Source organism: Xyrauchen texanus, chromosome 28 (assembly GCF_025860055.1).
Source record: "Xyrauchen texanus isolate HMW12.3.18 chromosome 28, RBS_HiC_50CHRs, whole genome shotgun sequence".
NCBI classification, from domain to species: domain Eukaryota; kingdom Metazoa; phylum Chordata; class Actinopteri; order Cypriniformes; family Catostomidae; genus Xyrauchen; species Xyrauchen texanus.
Genome location: NC_068303.1, coordinates 19,658,089 through 19,681,248, shown reverse-complemented (window position 1 = coordinate 19,681,248; position 23,160 = coordinate 19,658,089). Strand labels below are relative to the sequence as shown.

At 38.5% G+C, this 23,160-nt stretch overlaps 1 protein-coding gene and 1 long non-coding RNA gene across 3 annotated transcripts; one reads left to right on the top strand and one right to left on the bottom strand.

Moving 5' to 3' along the window:
- Positions 1–5,878: 5,878 nt before the first annotated feature.
- On the top strand, positions 5,879–8,108 carry LOC127622361 (syntaxin-11-like). Its single transcript, XM_052096445.1, has 2 exons — positions 5,879–5,976; positions 6,683–8,108. The coding sequence occupies exon 2, from the start codon at positions 6,701–6,703 to the stop codon at positions 7,586–7,588; it is 888 nt and encodes a 295-aa protein (XP_051952405.1). The 5' UTR covers positions 5,879–5,976; positions 6,683–6,700; the 3' UTR covers positions 7,589–8,108.
- Positions 8,109–11,285: 3,177 nt separating this feature from the next.
- On the bottom strand, positions 11,286–22,509 carry LOC127622158 (uncharacterized). 2 transcript variants are annotated; one of them, XR_007967952.1, is made up of 6 exons: positions 22,200–22,509; positions 19,405–20,005; positions 19,193–19,308; positions 13,647–13,762; positions 12,829–13,066; positions 11,286–12,623 (listed from the first exon to the last, which is right to left on the bottom strand). It is a non-coding gene; the product is annotated as an uncharacterized LOC127622158 (long non-coding RNA). The 2 variants fall into 2 exon arrangements; XR_007967951.1 differs by lacking the exons at positions 11,286–12,623; positions 12,829–13,066; positions 13,647–13,762 and adding an exon at positions 17,487–19,089 and having other exon boundaries at positions 22,200–22,434.
- Between the last annotated feature and the right edge of the window lie 651 nt (positions 22,510–23,160).

Genomic DNA, 23,160 nt, shown 5'->3' with positions numbered 1-23,160 from the left:
ATGAAAGGTTTCACAATTCGGGCCGGGGATGAAATATCGTCCCCTGTGCCTGAGACAGAAGGTCCCTCCTGTCTGGAATCGCCCAAGGCGAGCCGTCGAGGAGAGATATAATTTCTGAGAACCAAATCCTGTTCGGCCAGTGAGGGCTATCAGTAAGAGGCAAGACCCTTGCTGGCGAACTCTGGCTAAGACTCCGGGAGCAGAGAAACCGGGGAAAAGCATACCGACACATTCTGGGCCATGTATGCGCCATCGCGTCCAGACCCAGGGGGCTGGGTGACTCAGAGAGAAGTAGAGGGACATTGCGCAGTCTCTTGAGAGGCTGAAGAGGTCCACTTCTGCTCTGTAAAATCGCTCCCAAATTTGTTGTACTACCCGGGGTGGAGTTTCCACTTGCCCCTCGGTATGTTCTGTCTGGACAGCAAATCTGCTCCCACATTTAGGCGTCCAGGGATGTAAATTGCCCTGAGTGACAGGAGCTTGCCCTGGGCCCAAAGGAGAATCCGGCGTGTCAGAAATACAGCTGACAAGAACGTGGGTCTCCTTGATGATTTATGTAAGAGGCTACCGCTGTATTGTCCACCAGCATCAAGACATGGCAGCCTCAGGAGGAGGTATTTCAGGGCCAGAAATACAGCCATCAACCCGAGACAGTGACTGTGACAACCGAGCTGGCGACCCTCCTATCCCCTTAAGCTGGACTGACCACTTAAGGCCGCTACCCGCCCGTCAGGGAGGCGTCTGTCGTTAGCAGTCTGCGACAACAAGACGCACCTAGAGTGGGACCCAAGGCAGAAAACCGGGGTCTTAACCACATAGAAAGGAGCGAAGCCTGAGGCGCAGTAACCCTATTTAGCCCAGGGGTTTTGGCGCTTGGAAGAAATCCCTGGCTTTTGGCCACAACAAAAATGGTCTCATGAGCAGAAGGTCCAGAGGGATCACCGTGGACGCGTTCGCCCTGAGACCTGGAAATCGTTGATACTGATAACAGTGCAACCTAGCCTGACTTTGCTCAGGGTGATCTGAATGGACTCAATCCTAGCGGGAGACAGTTGTGCCTGCATAGTGATTGAACACCATACGATGCCCCTATAGACAGTGTTCTGAGTGGGAGAGAGCACGCTTTTCATGGCGTTGAGCCTCAACCCCAGAAAAACAGATGAGCTAAGACGATGTCCCTGAGCTGAACTGCCAGTTCCTGGAACTGCGCTAGGATCAGCCAGTCGTCTACAAAATTCAGAATGCAGATGCCCCGGAGTCGCAAGGAGCCAGCGCTACATCATGCATTGTGAATGTGTGGGTAAAAAGGGCTAGGCTGGGTGAAAGAACCTGACCCTGGAAGACTTCGCCCCCGGAAGTGAACCTCAGGAACTTTCCATGTTGTGGCAGAACTTCTAAATGAAGTATAGAAGTGCGTCATAAGATCGATGGTGACCAGCCAAACGAGTTGTAGGGCTTGAGACACGACCGTCTTGACAGGCATCATCTTGGACTTGAACACCCACGGGTAGTTCAAGCTTAAGATCTAAGCCAGACGCCACCCCTCACCCTCCATGGGAAGCGGGAAGTATTTAGTGTAATAACCTAACTCTCTCTCTGGAAGGGGAACACATACCATGGCCCCTTTAACCAGGAGATTGAGAGTTTTTTTTTTTACAAAAAAGAAATCCGGTTACTGGTAGTGAGAACACGCCGTTGAAACACGGAAAAGCGGCGAGAGAATTAAATCCTGACGCCCTTATAAGACCCACAGAAAAGGATATATCCGGCAGAAGTTTCCACGCTGCCAGGATCTCTGAGATGGGTATTATATTTTAACACTTCCTGTTGAGGGTTGTCGGGTGTTTCGCGTCCTGAATAAAATGCAGGAACAGCGAAAACACCCAATTTTGACGGAAGCCTCTGCAACCCGAAACACCAAGAGGTGGCGGGAATGGAGGGGCTTCGAGGGGGTACCGGGAGGGGTGAAGTGAAGCACGCGCCCGTCCCGAGGGAGCTACCCCTAATCTAGGCGCAAGACCGTCAGGGTCTTCTCTTACTAGAATTTATAGTCCTGAGGGCTGGCAAGGGTGGCGAGACTGTCCCCAATCCCTGGGAGGAGGAGCACGACTCGCCACGCTTTGCTTTTGAGCCTCCCTTCAGTCAGGACCGAGGTGGGTCTGAGGCTTGCTCGTCAAGCGCAGAACCCACACTCAGGTCGTCCAGGAGGTCAGCCTGGTATGCCTGAAAAACAGCATAGTGTGCAGAGCAGCACCAGCCTGACCTGCTGCTTGATAAGCCCTTCCCACTAAAGTGGAGGTTGTCCTATAAGGCTTTGAGGGGAGAGAGGGCTTCTTAAGTGACGATGTCGAGCCCGGCGAGAGATAGTCCGCATGCATCTCTTCGACCGGCGGCATCACTGAATACCCCCGTGCCTCAGCACCCACGATAGTCGAATATAATGACGTCTAGGGTATGTGAACACGGGAAGAAAATATATATATATTTTTTTTATTATTTATTTTTTTTTTTTTAGGGGTTCTCCATGAGCGAAAAAGCTCTTAATGGAGGTTACAAAGAAAGGGAAGGGACCCATGAGGCGTTCCCTTTCTTAGACTGGAAGATAAAATCTATCCCCTAATTGGAGCGTTTGAGGGTCTCTTTTTCGCGTGGCCAGTCCAATCTGGCAACCGCACGAGTAACAACATCGAGCAATTCCTCCGTAGATTTTTTATCGAGGACGGAAAGCTCGGAGGCGGAAGAGAATAGCGATCCACCTCATGATCCGAAGAAGCGTCGGAGCAGCCGAGATCATGTGAAGGACCAGCTGGGTTTGGGGAGAGAGTGAGAAAGGGATCAACCCGTCTCTTGCTCCTCAGCCAAATCCATGCACGAGCCCCACGAACGATCTTTTCGTGAGTGCTGACTCCGGAAGCAAGCGAGGCGAGCACGCCCTGCTGCAACGCGAGAGCAGCGTGCTCTACCCCAAACAAACAGCAAAAACTGATGTGTGCCGTCTTCAGCTATAGAGCAAGAAGAGGGAACACGCACCGCTTGCTTTCAGTCATTCTCTCTTTCTTTTTTTTTTTTTAGATATATATATATATATATATATATAATATTTTCTAAACAGAAGAGAAAAATAGAACAACGTTCACTGCACACTGCCTAACTGAATCTATCTCCTAACAGAGGAAAGAAAGTTTTGACAGGGTGTGTGAAACACACAGAAACAGAATCGCTCTGAAAAAAGAGTTTCTGACGACACCTGGTGACGTATCCATTTATAGCCTGGCCTCAGGTGCATCTAATGATTACATCAGCCGAGGCTATAAATTCCGGTCAATGTTCATTGACGTGTTCCACACATTTATTCAGCTCGGCTCACAGCTAAAGCTGTTCCCCGTAGCGCTTAGCAGCGCAACATCGTAGTGAAGCCTTTTGTAAAGGGAACTGCAAATTATATGCAAAGGGTGACTACTTTGAAGATGCCAAAATGTATCACAGTTTTTATTTATTTTGGATTTTGTTTAGTCACAACATAATTCCCATAGTTCCATTTATGTTATTCCATAGTTTTGATGATTTTAATATTGTTCTAAAATGTGAAGAAAAAAAATATATTAAGAAAGAATGAGTGTGTTTCAAAACTTTTGACCGGTAGTGTATATATACAAAAGGCTTTTGTAATTAAATGTGTACATGAAATTTAGTTAGCTAAAAGCGGGTGTAATGTTCTCCGGAACAGATGAGGTTTTCTGTCTAGATTTAAATCAACAAAACCTACCCCTATCCTAAACCTAGAACTAACCGATAGTGTCATAAATAAACAAATGTGAGATGAAAAACACAATGTCATGTGTCGACTCGTGTGCATTTTAGGACTGTCCAGGACTATGTTCTTTGTGTCGTATATGCGACACTCTATCAGTTGAGCTACTGCACAAATGTATCAAACTTAAACAAACTTGCACATGTGGTTGGTCATTAAAATGCATTATGCACTATAGTAAAAGTGTTTAGGTGTCATAAGAAAGCATTGTGCGAGGAACAGAGTGAAAAGTAAGAGTTTATTAACTGATAATCTGCGTTTTACTCATGATTTGTGTGAAAGGGGATAAAATTAATCTTTGTTTTACTGCCTCTAGTGTTCATTCCACACTGAAAAATTTGCAAAAATTAGGTTATTGTAACATTATTCTATGACCAGGTTGTGAATGCCAATGGGGGAGAAATATGACAGTCGTCAGAGAGTAAAAAGGCAACTTAACAAATCAATCAAATTTAAAAGCATCCTCTCTCACAAAATGTCCTCTCTTCTTAGAATTTCATTCTATCTTGGAAAAAAGTTACTTTTTACTTTTTTATACTTAAGTATGTGAATACTTTTTACTTTCACTTCAAGTATGTTTTTGGCGAGATATACTTGGACTTTTAATTGTATAGTATCCATAATTTATATGGATATAAATATATATAATTATATATATAATTTCTGAGAACCTTTTACACCCCTGATAGCCTATTTATTATATTAGGTACAAAGGGGCTAAAGCCACACCTTAAGAAAATGTGTTTTTTCTCTGGTCACAAAGTGTATCAAGATATTAGATGGACTTGATGGAGCAACATAATTTGTGTGAAAAGAAATAATAACGGAAAGTTGTTTTTATAAAAAAAAAAAATTTTTTAAAAGGTGGCAAGGGAGCCTTTTACCCCACACTTGGTGTAAAAGGCCCACATGGGGGTTAAAGAGACATGGCGTAAATATAGTGACAATACGGTACATATAAGGAAAAATTTGTCAACTTTTAAAAAACCTTTGAGACAGCAAGATGCTTTTTTTGAGCAAAACATTAAGATGATGATTATTAAAAACAACCTATTGAGAAAAGGGTTAACCATTACATGTTCATTTCAATCACATTTGGCTTTTCATAACATCTCAAGTATTCTATAAACATATCAATCTCAATTGTGATTGGATCAGTCAATGTGAGCCCTTTGAATATTTTTCATAACAAATCTTTTCAACAGGGGGCTTTTTGACCCAAATACTATCCTGTCACTTATTGGACAGTTATTAAAAACTTTTGATTCATTCACCTTAGACGAAACTTGAAAATGACAAATAAATATTTTGTCCAAAATAAATGTGATAATTTCAGAGATTCCAGCTGCAATCATTTAAAAAAAATAAATAAATATTTGATCAAAATACCTCAAAATAACACTCTATTGCAGGCAATGATCTGAATATTTTGCAGTGTAGTGACAAACAGATGTTAAGGATAGTACTGTGGTAGTTTGTGTTACAGTTTAGTGTTTTGAGAGAAAATAAAATCAAAAGTTAATTTTTTCCCGCGCGGGGCCTAGCCCCCTTGTACCCTACACACAGAAACTGATTATAAACGCATGCAACGCAATACATTTACGTATTTAATTATAAATTAACCCAAATATATAGCCTCCTTAAAAATGTAATCTAGCTATTCGATCATGGAGATCAATGCTGTACGCCTATTAAATGCGGTCTATTGGCCCTATAGCTCGTTCTGTTGAATCTTTTATAAATATATAATCGGAATCAGCCATAGCCTATCAATAGGTTGCGTACTGATATCTACACTATGGGATCAGAAACATGGCATGTCACAATTGCAGAGATCATCAAAAACCGAGATCACATCTTACTGTTTAATGCATTTTATTTCATGGATTGAATGCATAAATAGCCATTTCCCTTTGACGTAAAATATCGAACTCATTATTGTCCCCTTTGAGAAAACAGAGAATATCTCACGGGTTAACGAGACAGACACATGCATGACATTCTTTTCAGGGAACAGGTTTGGTGTCAAAGTCACGCCCTGGAACGCGCATTCCTTCCACACACCGATTCAAATGTCAGCTGCTCCAGTGTAATGAGGAAGGTACTGCATCAGGATGATATCGTTGAGGTGAAACTGCTGATTTTATTTTGGACAAACGAAATAGGTAATGTATTTTTAAAGTGTATGGCATGGGTTTTTTCTTTTCTTTTTACCTTTTCAAACCTCACCTTGACTTAATGATTTTAAGAATAAACATTGCTGGAGAAATATCTATATTTGTTAGAAAGTTGTACGCCGAAAAATTCGAAATGATTGAAAATGTAGCCTTAAATGACAATGAATAAAATAGTAATGCAAATGATGCTTTGAAAAATAAACAAATAAAAAAACCTGATCGTTTATTGATTTTCAAAAGTCGTCTGAAGCCAAAATATATTCCAAATTAAGTAAACAATAAGAAAAAATGACATTTGTAGATTGTAGAAAAACACCATCATACAGAAACAAAAGATGTGAACTATCCATTCAATCTATTCCAACTTGTTTGGTGAGTGACGCCACTCAGAAATAGTTTCACTAATTAACTGGTCAAACTTGTGACTTATTCAGTGTCGATAAGGAAGTATCATCTCCCCTCTTTTACAGTCAATTCCATAGGGTATCCACATAGAATTTAAAATGAGTTTTTCCCCCCAGTGGATTGTATCTGCATAAAAATGATTATCAGGGGCAATTATATACTGTAAATATAAATATTATCGTGTAGGCTAAATTGTTTTAGACTGCTACTCAGTTGTCTAAATCAACTGCTATCCTTTCCTGCTATCACTTTTGGTGACACTGAGTCTTCTGTTGTCCTTTTCTGTTAGTTTTCCGCTGCAGCAATAATGAGGGATAGGCTGGATCATCTGCAGACCATCTCAGAGTCTAACAGCCAGCTGGAGGAGATGGAAGCAGACTCTTTCAGCAATGTGGACCTGGAGGAGAGTTTCAACCAGCAGGCTGTCATTTTTAACAATAGTGATGAGATGGAGTCAGTGCTTGATGAAGCTCAAGAGACTAGGCGTGAGATTCATCTAATCCGTCTTGAGGTGAAGCGTCTCAGGGAGCAAAACACGCGTCTACTTAGTGAACCAACTCGCACAACTCATGTAAAGCGCAATGCTAATGTTATCGTCGGTGACATCAAGACCCGTGGAGAGGATGTTCTGGCACGCCTTCACAAGATGGATAACCACGCTAAAGAGCTTGAAGAAGAGCACGGTGTGAACTCGGCTGTGGCGAGAATTGCCCGAACACAGTATGCCACCCTGAGCAACAACTTCCGCGACACATTGACAGAGTACAACGATGCAGAGATGAGCCACAAGGAAAGTTGCAAGCTTCACATCCAACGGCAAATGGAGATTGTGGGCAGAGATGTTTCAGGCGAGCAGATTGATGAGATGCTGGAAAATGGCCAGTGGAACATCTTCAGTGACAACATTATCTCAGAAGGCAAGACGGCTCGATCTGCACTCAACCAGATTGAGAGCAGACATCGGGACCTGCTGGAGTTAGAAAGTCGACTCAAGAGCCTTCATGAAGTGTTCCTGGATGTGGCTATGCTTGTAGAGGAACAGGGACCCATGACAGACTACATCTTAAACAATGTTCAGAAAACCGATGCTTTTCTTGGTGAAGTCCTTGTTAAACTGGAAAGAGCCAAGAGACATGACAGTAACAACCCATTCAAGAAAATGTTCTGTGGATGCTTTCCATGCGCAAAGAGTTGAGGCTGTTGATCAGAATCCGTTGAGATCTTAATCCTCCAAGACTAAAGCTTTCTTATACCCATCCAAATCTAAGAGATCACAAAACCTTATTGTTCCAGTAAAACAGCTGAGAGGAATTTAAGTGAATACAAGTAAATACATAGACATAGATATATTTAAATAGTTACACATTTTAACATCATATTCATACACAGTAAAGTTAAGGATCTTTTTAACTGATGTTATGGCTGAAATTGTGTGGAATTAAAAGTTAAACATACCGTATGCATTACCTTTTCCATCCAGAAAATATTTTTTCATCCAGTTGCATTCTTAGATAGTGGAAATACAACACACTATTTGTCATTTGTCATTGCACTTTCTTGCCTATATGTTATAAAACCGGATTATGAAGCATTTGCCATGTTTTGCCATATTTGCAAATCAAGTTGTTTTGATTGTCTTGTTGTTTTTCAACTTAATAATTGGTTTCTCTTGAATACACAATATGCATAATGTCTGAATTATTTTATTAGTCAAACATCAGATAAATAAAGAATCAAATATTATGTAATTGTTTCTTGTTTTGTCTTTGTATAATTTTTGTTTGGGATGTGACATCATTCCATTTCCTAAATTTTTTTCAAATCCTCATTTGCCATAGTCCTACATGTTAAATGAAAGTGTTGTAGGCCTATGTTAATTGTAGCCTAACTCATTGAAATTTACATTCAGTGCTAATAAAGCTAACAAACTCATTGGCATGAAAATATGTTTAGTGTTAATTGTGTACCACTAGATATTGACAAAAAATGTTTATCCCTTTAAAAGCTGTGATTCTATGGAAACATGATTTCACGGCCCAACTGACCCGCAGTGAATGAAAAAGCTGGAGTGTTAATACTGTAGCTCATATGTCCAGTTTCCATATCTAGCATTCACTTCTGTTGGCCCTTCTTTGTTCTTGCGAAAAGGAAAACCAAAATCATAAGTGGGAATAAGATAAAACATTTGTGGTGAAATATAAAAAAAAATTCATTCATAACCGAGTTTAAATGTCCCCTGTTCATTTCAAACTCTATTCTGTGATGTTCAGTTTTGGGTGTCATCCAGTTACAAAGTAATTAGTTATTGTAATCTAACTACTTTTTAGTCAAAAAAGTAGTGTAAAGTATAACATTTTAAATTATTGTAATCAGATAGAGTATACAGTAATACAGTTACTGACTTTCTATTAATTTAATTACTTTTAAATACATGAAACTATTATGCTTATTTCTAATATATTATTTATATAAAATACATGAATTATGGTCCCAAAACAAGTCATTGTAAAGGAGAAATGTGAAGTGCTGAGTGTATGACTTGTGTTTAATAATGAACAAGAAAGAAATATAGACATTAAGTAATATAATTAAACATTTAGATAAATAATTAATTTGAAGTGGATTACAATTGTTTTAGAAAATTACCCAACACTGGCGATGTCATTACAAAGTTAATATAAACTAGTGGATTATAAAAAATATATTATTATTTTTATTAAACTATGCATTAAAAATATTTGTTATGCTGTTTTGCCTGTTTTTTATATATCTTTTCCAAAGCATTAACAAGAAAAACCCCAATACAGTTGCAAAATTACTCCCACATTCTCCTTTTCAGACAGAACAGAGTATAAACCAATACAAATAAGGAATAATAATTACAACAATAATAGGATAAAATAAAATACACTTTGCCAAATGAACATAATGTCCATATCAAGAAAGCGACAACAAACATTACATCACATGTATTCTAATCTCTGCTTCATTCGTGGTCTGCACATACAATATGACTATGTGAAACTGAAAATAACACAGGGGATCTTACTTAAACTAATAAATCTATATTAATCAATTATGAGGGAGAGTCTTTACCCTCTCAAAATATGTAATCATGTGTTTCCAAATCCTGTAAATATTTGGGCTGATCCTTTCATTAAATATATAATGTTCTCCAATTTCAGATCACATAACCATATTAAAGTCTTAGGCGGCTTTGATGATTTCCTCTCTAACAGTATTCTTCTCCTTCCCAGAAGAGAGGCAAAAGAAATAACACTTTTTATTTTGTTCGACAATGATGCTCTTCGTGACTCCAAAAATAGCAATTTCAACACTGGGTTTTAGATCCAAGTTAAAAGCTTAATTTAGTCTTTAAATGTAAATGTAAAGTAATCTCTCAACTTTTGGCAGGACCAGAACATATGAACAAAACCTGCTTTACCACTCTTGCATGAATCACACACATCATCAACATTTGGGTAAAAGTCTGGATTTTGTATAGTAGGCACGGTGTAGGACTTTCAATTGTATGAGACTGAGGCAAGCACAAGTGTTTGATTAATTTACTCTGATCAGAGCCTCATCCCATATTTCATTAGATTTTTCAATTCCCATGTCCTTTACCCACTCCCCTCTAATTCTTTTAATCAAAAGACATTGTTTAAGGACATAATTATATTATATATTACTAAAATATGACCTTTAAAGACCATAGGAATCTGTAAAATGTATCTAATAATGAAGTAGGTGGTAGAAAAGGGAAGGCTGGTCTCTGAGTTTGTCGGACTTGATAGTCACGAAACAGGCTGGACTGTGACAGCTGAAATTTCTCAGAAAGATCACTAAAATTGGCAAAAGTGTTATAAGTATAAAAATCACATTTGACCAAGCCTACCTTCTGCTACTGTACAAAAGTACTTTCCATTTTGCAGCAGGATTATTGCAGATAGGACTTAACATAAAAAAGTAATTAAGTTTATTAATTTGCCTAAATTGAGACCATATCCTAAGTGCAGAGCGTTCAACTGGGCTTGAAGTATACTGAGAGGGAAAAAAAGGCAATTTCATTGTAATTAAAGCAGAGAGTGATGTGGAGGAACAAGTAATTTCTTCTGCCTTACACCAGTTAGCCTCAAGGGACTTATGCCAACAAATAATATTTTTAAGATTTGTGGCTCAATAGTAAGGAAGGGCTAATCCTCCTTGTGAATCTGGGATTCTTCCCCATCCAAGTGAGTGAAAAAAGTACTTTGGGTGAAAAACTGGGAGAGACTGAAATAAGTATAAATACCTGGGTAAAACATTCATTTTTATACAATTTATAAAAATTGCTAAAGATTAGTGCAATGCATTCCATCTCTGAGGATCAGATTTCATTTTGTTTATAAATGGTAAAAAATATATTTGCATTAACACCTGGAAAAGTGCAGGTTATATAGACTCCCAAATATTCAAATCCTTAATGTGTAAAGCCAGGGAATTAATCAGGAAACACTCTGTAAAACAGTTAAAGGATGGGCAAAATTAATTTGCTGCTACTGAAGTTGAGGTACATGTAGGTTTAGGAGTAAGGGTAGGATTACGGGCAAAGTTAACAGTGTATCTATAAATGTAATTAAATGCAAGTATTTCAATGTAATTACAATGCAACAACAGGAATGTACATAATAAGTACATTGTATCAAATGGTTAAGAACATAGTAGTTAATGCCACCTAATATAAAGTGCGTCCATGCAAATAAATAGTTGCACTACATTCTGTCGAATGCCTTCTCTGCATTCAGGGATACCACCACCTCTGAGGCCTCCCTGGATGCAGGCAAATGCTATATACCAAGAAGCCTCCTTATATTGGTAAATGAGCAATGACCCCTGATAAAGCCCTTCTGATCTGGAGAGACAATTTCTGGTATAATAGTATTAATGCTAGATGCTAACAATATGGAAAGTATTTTTACATCAACATTTAACAAAGACATTGGTCTGAACTTCAAAAGAAGTGTGATGAATGCTTCTGTAAAGTGTCTGTGGTAATTTTGCATTATTTAAAAAGTTTTCAAACATTTTTAGAAGAAGTGGGGCTAATTTTGAAAAAAAAAAAAAGCTTTATAAAATTCCACAGGATAGCTGTTGGGGCCAGGGGTTTTACCATTTTACATTACACTAATGTTGAGTTGAAAATCTCTTGCAGGTCGATTGGCTGCTCTGTTAATTGTCGAAATATCCAAGTCTTTCAAAAAAGCTGACATACCCGAATTATCACCTAAATTTACATTTATTCATTTGGCAGATGCTTTTATCCAAAGCGACTTACAAAAGAGGAAAACATAAGCGAATCATCTTAAAGAGACAGTGGTACGAAAAGTGCCATATTACAAAGTTGCACTAGCATCAGAATAGTATACAAAACAGATTAAAGAGCAATAAGAATTATTTTTTGTAGTGACTATTTAAGTGCTCATGGATGTTTTTTAAGACAGAGAGTAAGTCAGCTTCACGGATGGAGTTCAGAAGGTCATTCCACCAACGTGGTATGATGAAACTGAAAGTCCGGGAAAGTGATTTGGTGCCTCTTTGTGCTGGTACGACAAGGCGACGTTCCTTAGCTGACTGTAGGCTTCTGGTGGGCATGTAGTTCTGCAGAAATATTTTAAGTATGCTGGGGCAGACCCAGTGACTGTTTTGTATGCCAGCATCAGAGCCTTGAATTTAATATGTGCATCAACAGGCAGCCTGTGGAGAGAGACAAAGAGTGGTGTAACTTGTGCTCTCTTTGGTTCATTAAAGACCAGACGTGCTGCTGCATTCTGGATCATTTGCAGAGGTCTAATTGCAAATGCAGGGAGGCCTGCAATGAGAGAGTTACAGTAGTCCAGTCTAGTTATGACAAGTGACTGATCAAGCAGTTGTGTGGCATGTTCAGAGAGAAAGGGTCTTATCTTCCTGATATTGTAGAATGTAAATCTACATGATCTTGCAGTCTTTGAGATGTGGTCTGTGAAATTTTGCTTGTTATCAACGGCTACCCCTAGATTTCTGACCGTTTTGGAAGGCGATACTTTAGTTGTACCCAGCTGCATGGTGATGTTGTGTTCAACAGCAGGGTTGGCTGGAAAGACAAGGAGTTCGGTCTTGGCTGGGTTGAGTTGCAGGTGGTGTTCCTTCATCCAGGCCAAGATGTCTGCCAGGCAGGCAGAGATTCGAGCAGTCACTGTGGTGTCGTTGGGCTGGAAAGACAAGTAGAGTTGTGTGTCATCAGCGTAGCAGTGGTAAGAGAAACCAGACTGAGAAACTAAGACTGAATGATGGGTCCCAGTGAAGTTGTGTATATAGAGAAGAGAAGTGGCCCAAGTACTGATCACTGAGGTACCCCAGTAAGTAACTGATGTGGCTTGGATACCTCACCTCTCCAGGCTACCTTGAAGGACCTACCTGAGAGATAGGAGTTAAACCAGTCAAGCACAGTTCCTGTGATGCCCAGAGTATAGAGGGTGGAGAGTAGGATCTGATGGTTGACTGTGTCAAAGGCTGCAGAAAGGTCCAGCAGAATTAGAACGGATGATCTGGATTCAGCTCTAGCTTGTCTCAGCGACTCAGTGACAGACAGCAGGGCAGTCTTGGTGGAGTGTCCACTTTTGAAGCCTGACTGATTGTCATCCAGCAGCTTGTTCTGTGAGAGATAGGCAGAGATCTGATTGAAAACTGCCCTTTCAAGTGTTTTTGCCATGAATGGGATGAGAGAGACTGGTCTGTAGTGTTCTATCTGTGTGGGGTTAAGTGCAGGTTTTTTCAGCAGAGGCGTTACTCGAGCCTGCTTAAATGTAGTGGGAAAAGTGCCTGTAAGTAGAGACACGTTAATTATGTGTGTGAGTCCAGGTAAGATGGATGGAGAGATGGCCTGGAGAAGGTAAGAAGGAATGGGGTCAAGGGAACAAGTAGTAGGGTGGTTGCAGTGTCAGTCAGAGGAGAGAACATAGAGAAAGAAGAGTTGCATACAGGAGACATGTGTTTGACAGGGTGTGGTGCTGTGAATGTATTGCTGATGGTTGTAACCTTATTAGTAAAAAATGTGGTGAAGATATCTGCTGTCAGTGATGTGTCAGGTGGTGGAGGGGGAGGACAGAGAAGTGTGTTGAATGTTCTAAACAAGCTACGAGTGTCTGTGGTGCTGTTGATCATTGTCTGGTAATAGGAGGTTTTTGCAGCTTTAATGTTATCTGAGAAAGTTGCAAGCAGAAGCTGATAGTTACCTAGATCTGCTGGATCTTTAGATTTCTGCCATCTACTCTCAGCTGCCCCGAGGTCAGCCCGATGTTCAAGAAGGATGTCAGACAGCCAGGGGCTTGGTGGTGTAGTACGTGCTGGTCTAGAGGAGAGAGGACAAATGTTGTCTAGACAAGTTGTTAAAGTAGAGCTAAGTGTGTCTGTGGCAGTTTTTCATCAAGCATGGAAAATACATTTATTGTGGGAAGAGAGGTAGAGACATCAGTGGAAAGGCGAGAGGGTGAAAGGGAACTGAAGTGTAAAATATTAAAATCTGAATAATATTCTTTGAAAGTGTCATCAATTTCTTCAGGGTCTACTGTCAGTTGTTGGGATATGTTACGAATCTGTGGAATTAGCCTGGAGGCTGATTTACTTTTTTCAACTTTTTCATATTGTGCTTTAAGTTCCATTCTATAAAAAAAAATAAAAAAAATAAATATAAATAAATAAATAATTCCTGAGGGAGCTAAAGAGTGATCTATTATGGCTATAGAATCAATAGAATCAATTTGTTGTAGTTTTCTTTTCTTTTAAAAAAAACCCCAAAAAGTTATCTATCGCAGTAGATATGAATGGATGAATGAATTAATTAATTAATATTTTTATCTGCTAACAAGGTAGAGTTAAATCTCCAAGCTGGGCGATATACGATAAGAGTAAACCGTAAATCAAGAATTAACAGAGCATGATCTGATATTATAATTGCTGAATACTGAGTCTTCTCCACTGAAGGGAATCGTGTCGGAATTCGGGTTCAAACGATCTAAGACTGGGTTAATGACACAATTTAAATCAAGTTTTTGAAGACGAGCATGGTCTGTTCATGCCTTTAATGTTCCAGCTAGTGAATTGAATGGTGGACCCTCTGTTGTTCCTATACGTATCACCAATTAATTAATCAATATAGTCTATTTTAATCTGTTATACTGCCTTATAGAAGTTGTTGTAAGTGAATAGTGTTAAGTAATAAAGGATAGGACCCACTGATCTATATATATATTGTTATATATATAGATATATAGATCAGTGATGGGACCACGTTGCCGATAAAGAACCAGCAAGCGAGAAGAAGAAGATGAAGAAGAAGAAGAAAATACATGTTTTGCCTGTTTTAATGACAAACTCAAACAAACACAAAATTGTTAATGAATTGCTAACATATTTTTTCAACTAAAAAATTTATTCTTAATATAGAGGGGCATCCATCGTTGAAAAAGCCTCTCTTTAGCCTATCTTAGCCAAAATTAGGAAACACGATTTTGGATACAATAATTGTCCCACTTGCCTATATTGTTTTTAAATTATTGCATGCCAAATATCTCTTTAACAGCTCTAATTGCTGTTTTCTATATGGTTGTGTATATAATTATAAATTCTGAACATTGAGCCACTTTTTAAATGCACAGATTTCGCAACTACAGTATTTAGGGGATGTTTCTCACATAAGAGTAGATTCCTTGTTTAAAAAATAAATAAATAAATACCATACATGCCACTAATCAAATGTGTGCAGCAGCCTATGTTAAACTCAGTTTCTGGATTTCCATGTTACAATGAATGTTCTACAGTATAGCTACATTGTAGGCCTACAAATAAATTTCACCATTTTGTGTGTGTGTATACAGTCAGGTCCATAAATGTTGGGACATCGACACAATTCTAATCTTTTATACACCACCACAATGGATTTGAAATGAAACGAACAAGATGTGCTTTAACTGCAGACTTTCAGCTTTAATTTGAGGGTATTTACATCCAAATCAGGTGAACGGTGTAGGAATTACAACAGTTTGTATATGTGCCTCTCACTTTTTAAGGGACCAAAAGTAATGGGACAATTGGCTGCTCAGCTGTTCCATGGCCAGGTGTGTGTTATTCCCTCATTATCCCATTTACAAGGAGCAGATAAAAGGTCCAGAGTTCATTTCAAGTGTGCTATTTGCATTTGGAATCTGTTGCTCTTAACTTTCAATATGAGATCCAAAGAGCTGTCACTATCAGTGAAGCAAGCCATCATTAGGCTGAAAAATCAAAACAAACCCATCAGAGAGATAGCAAAAACATTAGGTGTGGCCAAATCAACTGTTAACATTCTTAAAAAGAAAGAATGCACCGGTGAGCTCAGCAACACCAAAAGACCCGGAAGACCACAGAAAACAACTGTGGTGGATGACCAAAGATGATCTTTCCCTGGTGAAGAAAACACCCTTCACAACAGTTGGCCAGATCAAGAACACTCTCCAGGAGGTAGGACTATGTGTGTCAAAGTCAACAATCAAGAGAAGACTTCACCAGAGTGAATACAGAGGGTTCACCACAAGATGTAAACCATTGTTGAGCCTCAAAAACAGGAAGGCCAGATTAGAGTTTGCCAAACAACATCTAAAAAAGCCTTCACAGTTCTGGAACAACATCCTATGGACAGATGATACAAAGATCAACTTGTACCAGAGTGATGGGAAGAGAAGAGTATGGAGAAGGAAAGGAACTGCTCATGATCCAAAGCATACCACCTCATCAGTGAAGCATGGTGGTGGTAGTGTCATGGCGTGGGCATGTATGGCTGCCAATGGAACTGGTACTCTTGTATTTATTGATGATGTGACTGCTGACAACAGCAGCAGGATGAATTCTGAAGTGTTTCGGGCAATATAATCTGCTCATATTCAGCCAAATGCTTCAGAACTCATTGGACGGCGCTTCACAGTACAGATGGACAATGACACGAAGCATACTGCGAAAGCAACCAAAGAGGGAAAGGAGTGGAATGTTATGCAATGGCCAAGTCAATCACCTGACCTGAATCCGATTGAGCATGCATTTCACTTGCTGAAGACAAAACTGAAGGGAAAATGCCCCAAGAACAAGCAGGAACTGAAGACAGTTGCAGTAGAGGCCTGGCAGAACATCACCAGGGATGAAACCCAGCGTCTGGTGATGTCTATGCGTTCCAGACTTCAGGCTGTAATTGACTGCAAAGGATTTGCAACCATGTATTAAAAAGTGAAAGTTTGATTTATTTGCTAATCTGTCCCATTACATTTGGTCCCTTAAAAAGTGGGAGGCACATATACAAACTGTTGTAATTCCTACACCGTTCACCTGATTTGGATGTAAATACCCTCAAATTAAAGCTGAAAGTCTGCAGTTAAAGCACATCTAGTCAAAAAGATTAGAATTGTGTCGATGTCCCAATATTTATGGCCCTGACTGTATATATATACATTCACTACCGGTCAAAAGTTTTGAAACACTTGACTGAAATGTTTCTCATGATCTTAAAAATCGTTTGATCTGAAGTGTATGCTTAAATGTTTGAAATTAGTTTTGTAGACAAAAATGTAATTATGCCAACATATTAATTTATTTTCATTATAAAACTAAAATTATTTAAAAAAAAAAAAAAAAAAAACAATTTTAAAATGTATGACTTATAATAAAGAAAAGCAGCCACTAATTGCCCAATATAGATGGGCTCTCCTTCAATGCTGTTTAAAAGGCATCCCAGGGTGATACCTCAAGAAGTTGGTTGAGAAAATGTCAAGAGTACATTTCTGCAAAATGTAGGCAAAAGGTGACTACTTTGAAGATGCACAAATATTACACAATTTTGATTTATTTTGGATTTTGTTTAGTCACAACATAATTCCCAGTTCCATTTATGTTATTGCATAGTTTTAATGACTTTACTATTATTCTAAAATGTGAAAAAAAAAAAAAAAAACATAATTAAGAATGAGTGTTTCAAAACTTTTAACCAGTAGTATATATATATATATATATATATATATATATATATATATATATATATATACACACTCAATACTCAGATTACAAATACTCAGTTACAGAAATACTCAAACCAGCCCATCTGGCACCAACAATCATGCCACGCTCCAAATCACTGAGATCACATTTTCCCCCATTCTGATGGTTGAAGCGAACATTAACTGAAGCTCTTGACCCGTATCTGCATGATTTTATGCACTGCTGTCACATGATTGGCTGATTAGATAATCGCACAGATGATTGTTGGTCCCAGGTGGGCTGGTTTGAGTATTTCTGTAACTGCTGATCTCCTGGGATTTTCACACAAAACAGTCTCTAGAATTGAGAATGGTGGCAAAAACTAAAAACATCCAGTGAGTGGCAGTTCTGTGGATGGAAACGCCTTGTTGATGAGAGAGGTCAACAGAGAATGGCCAGACTTGTTTGAACTGACAAACGTAACTCTACAGTAACTCAGATAACCGGTCTGTACAACTGTGGTGAGAAGAATAGTTGGACTCATGTTGGTGCTGTTTTTGCAGAACAAGCAGGACCTAAACAATATTAGGCAGATGGTTTTAATGTTGTGGCTGATCAGTGTATATATATATACTATTTTCACCCTGAGGTCTGAACCCTGAATGTCCATTCTTGTATAATGTTTCTTAAATATGATTACATTGAGCTTGCTTATTATGGGTTGTGGAGATCTGCAATGTTTATGTTGATGATTTAGGCTTAGAGTTTGAGTCAGAGAAATTAGTTTGATAACAATTTAGATAATATTTTTGGTTGATACCCAAGTCATGTTAAGTAACGACACGCTAATATGGTAATCTTCAGTAAAACAATAATAACTTTATGAAGTCACAGTATGCTTTTGTTGTATGGAACAGAGCAGCATCTCCTTTTCTGTTCTATGGGAGAAAGAAATCATAAGGGTTTGGAATAATATAATGGTTCGTGAAGGATGAAAGAATTTTCCAATGGGTTTAAAAGAAGCAGTGTGTTGAAGTAGCCAATACAAACAGATACATTTACAAAAAAAAAAAAAAAAAAAAAAAAACAGCAGCATGGAGGCGAGTTTGGACTTGTAACTTTATCAAAATTTTGGGATTTTTAGAGCTTCAAGTTTATGGTAAGTTTTTGTGTAATTTTATGAAAAATCAATATTTTTGCACATATCAAAAGTAGGTCATTTGATGCTATGTAACAATTGGTCTGGTAAAAGGATGCTAGCTGATTTAAATCAGACCATTCAAACATGAACACAGCATACAATGGCGTGACAATGAATCAACAAGTTAGTGTAGAATATGTTTACATAATTGCACATAAATCAACAATTCCATCAGTTTAAAAAACATAATTATTCAGATTATATTGTTCGGTTTCTACATACTATACAATTCAGTTATAGTCATCATCATTTCTAAGATTAACATCCTAGTCTTTTGCATTAAAAACAAATAAAAAAAAACATGGCTGGCCATTAAGGATGAAACCAAACCACGTAAAAAATAAATAAAGACCACTGCCCTGCAATAAAGTGGCTTGTGATTATGAGCATTTCCGTCAAAAAGGCATCCATTTATTACATATCCATTTCTGATAATCAAATCTTTTTTTCTTTTTTAGAATGTTAAGCATCTTTTCCACCTATAAGAAAACACACACACAAATAATGAAGAGTGTGGGTGAGAGAGAGCGAGTGAGATAAGCAAAAATCAAGTGTGATAAGAGGTTTATTTAGTTTACTCACAGTGAGGTACGATTTATTTATGTACTTGAACCTCGTCTCTATATACAGTTGACTGAAAGGTGCAAGAACGTGCAGGTGCAGGTGCGGGACAGTGATATTTGGTGGAATGTGGAACCCTAGGCCGACACACAGTCATATACTCATTTAACAAGTGCTTCATCCAAATGAACACTTAACAAATATGATCTTAATGTTGTAGAATATATATATACCTGATGTCTTCAAAATCTGTGACATTCTTGGCTTTCAATACAGCTTTTCCCATCTCTTCCATCCTCCTCAATGTTCAGGAAAATCACATTCTTACTTAACTATTGTAAGTAAAAGGCCCTTTATTTTCTCGTTTACATGCATGTTTTTTTTTACCTAATCAATTACTAAAAACGCCCACCGTATCATGATTGTTTAGTCTAATCAATGCAAAGTAAGCCAGGGCTGGATTCTTCATTTTGTTGACTTGGTTTCAGGACCAGCTCAGAACCAATTGGTTCTGACCACCATACAAGTTTACTGGTAATTAGCCACAACTGTTATTCTGTGAGTCTGTGAATTAGGCCTATCCTCAAAATGCTTTTTTTAAAGCCTACACTATTACTGCCCCCTGCTGGCTACAAATAAACACAAAACAGTCTTTTAGCAAAATAAGGATTCTCACTCTAATAATCAAATGCATCCCTGAAAAAACATCCCCTTACATAGACTGATATCATCCACTTTGAGTGACAAACAACTATGGATATGTTTCCTTGGTATAACCAGGTAGTGATGAGGTGCGCTTGGAAAAATGTCCTGGAAGCAAACCATGTCCTTATCCTGTCAAAGAATCACAGAACATTTTTATTTACTTTCACATTGATATGAATATTCTAAACATGTAATTATATTTCCATCTTCAGGTACTGAAAGACCATTTCTATTGTTTATGTTGGTTAGCATCGATGTGGTTTATAGTATATGTACTGTGTTCACCCACTGATAATTCATAGTTTTAATACTATTACATAATAAGAATCCATTGATTTTACTAATGGCAAACAGTTTTGTCCAAGATATTTTTTTTATTTTTTATTGAATTATGAATAACATACAACCACACTAGTGTACATTGTGGCAAGGGTGAACTACATAATGAAGGTAGCTTTTAAAGGGATAGTTCACCCAAAACTGAAAATTCTCTCATCATTTACTTCCCCTCATTTAATCCCAGATGTGTATGAACTTCTGCTGAACACAAATGGAGATTTTTATTAGAATATCTCAGCTCTGTAGGTCCAAACAAGGAGGTGATCGGTAACCAGATATTCAAAAATTTGAAAGAATGTGAAAGTGGAGATTTGCTGTAAAAAAGGGACTTAAATATTGATCTGTTTTTCACCCACATCTATCATATCGCTTCAGAAAATATGGATTTAACCACTGGAGTCGTATGGATTACTCTTCTTTGGCCTTTATGTGATTTTTGGGGCTTCAAATGTCTGGTCACCATTCACTTACATTGTATGAACCTACAGAGCGGAGATATTCTCCTAAAAATCTTAATTTGTGTTCAGCAGAAGAAAGAAAGTCATACACATCTGGAATTAAATGAGGGTAAGTAAATGATGAGAGAATTTTCATTTGTGGATTAACTATCCCTTTAACAAAGTTTAAACAATGTTCTCAGGACAAGAGTCTAAAACAATTACAAAGTACAAAAAAATAACACAATTTCATGAAACTCAAAAATCTAAAAAGGTAACATACAAAAATACAAAACCATTGTTTTTGCCAACCAAACTGTAATTAATACATTGAATAAATGTATAACATTTCAACTACATTACAACTTGCCCTGACTTGACATTTACAGAAAAAATAAATAAAATGTTGTCCTTAGAACACAGGTCGCAGTAACCTTTTGGCTAAAACCTACCTTCATTATATAGCTGACCCTAATTATACTAGCATGCTAGAGTGGTTTTGTGTTCACCTGTTTCCCCAACTGCTACAACAAAAATAAGAATGTGAATTTGAGTTTGATAACATCCATTTTTTTTTAGATGGGTGTTTCAAACCAATATACAAAATCTGTCGCCGGTGAAGGCGCCTCCTCCCTCAGTCGTCAGAGATCGCTTTCACCCGAATTCTGATCAATTAAACTACATTTCCCTTCTGCCCGCATACCTAGGTCTGATTAATCCCCAGTTGTTTTGTGTTACCCTACCCTATTTAGCCGTGTTTAGTCCTTCTTTGCGAAGTCTTGTTTGCCCCGGCGACATTACCAAGCAAGTTATTCTCTGACTCCCTTAAAGTTATTCTGTGTACCGATCCAGCCTGTTACTTAGACCCTGTCAGTTTGCTGCCTGCCTTGTTTACCTCTTGCCTGTTCCGTACTACGTTTGTTTGCTGCCTGCCCAGACCTCTGCCTGTTCTATATTCTCTGTTTGCCTGCCCACGACCTTGCTTGTACGACTTGTGTTTTTCTTATAAATAAACAACCGCAGATGGATCCCAACTTGCCGGAGTCCTCGTTACAAAACCATAGCTAGAGAACACACACATTTTTATAATTTGACTTTTTACTTAAAGCCTTGTTACGGAGACAGAAAAGTCGTACAATGTCTCTGGGTAGGCTACAGTCAACCGACTAACTCCGCCTAGTTGAACATGGTATTTCCCCATGTGAAAGTAAAACAGTTGCCGACAACTACATTCTAAAAAAGAAATTTTTATGTAAATGCTTCGAGACGTATAGCACAGCACATACTGTTCTCGAAGTATTAACATTTGTTCAGAGGACGGTGTTTTAGGAAGTCCTTTGTTGACATTTGACTTTGTAGTTCGTCAACACTTGTCTTCCTCTCGGACGGATGACAACAAAAATGACCCTTTGGAATCTACAGTGCTGTGTGAAGAACACTGTCAAACCCATTGTTTGTATTTTTACCTTTTAGAAAGAGGTAGCAATCTTTTGTAGTAGTTTAAGCCTACCGGATAACAAGAAAGAAAGTAGATAGTGTCAACTTACATCAACCAATATCTGAGTTTATGGTCGTCGTTTGCGATCGAGCAAAAAATACAAGTTTCACGTGAGCTGTCGTTAGAGGAATACCTCTCATTTTCGCCGACGCAGCTTTCTTCAGTCATTCTGCCAGCAGTCTCTGTGTAACATGGAAGTTACTCTCACCTTATTTCCTCAGGAACCATGGACAGTTCTTCCGTGTTGACACGCGATTTATGGATTTGACGGAAATCGTTTGACTCATTCTGCTTACGGAAAGCTGCCGTAATAAGCTTTAAATATAGCCAATGGTGGTATTAAAAGCGTCTTTAATACCTGTTGTCGGTAGGCCTACTGCTGTACAGGCACATACAGTGAGGAAAATAAGTATTTGAACACCCTGCTATTTTGCAAGTTCTCCCACTTAGAAATCATGGAGGGGTCTGAAATTGTCCTCGTAGGTGCATGTCCACTGTGAGAGACATAATCTAAAAAAAAATCCAGAAATCACAATGTATGATTTTTTAACTATTTATTTGTATGATACAGCTGCAAATAAGTATTTGAACACCTGAGAAGATCAATGTTAATATTTGGTGCAGTAGCCTTTGTTTGCAATTACAGAGGTCAAACGTTTCCTGTAGTTTTTCACCAGGTTTGCACACACTGCAGGAGGGATTTTGGCCCACTCCTCCACACAAATCTTCTCTAGATCAGTCAGGTTTCTGGGCTGTCGCTGAGAAACACGGAGTTTGAGCTCCCTCCAAAGATTCTCTATTGGGTATAGGTCTGGAGACTGGCTAGGCCACGCCAGAACCTTGATATGCTTCTTACAGAGCCACTCCTTGGTTATCCTGGCTGTGTGCTTCGGGTCATTGTCATGTTGGAAGACCCAGCCTTGACCCATCTTCAATGCTCTAACTGAGGGAAGGAGGTTGTTCCCCAAAATCTCGCAATACATGGCCCCGGTCATCCTCTCCTTAATACA

Excerpts from the sequence above, each read along its gene's own strand:
- LOC127622361 (XM_052096445.1), top strand. The coding sequence starts at position 6,701 with ATGAGGGATAGGCTGGATCATCTGCAGACCATCTCAGAGTCTAACAGC.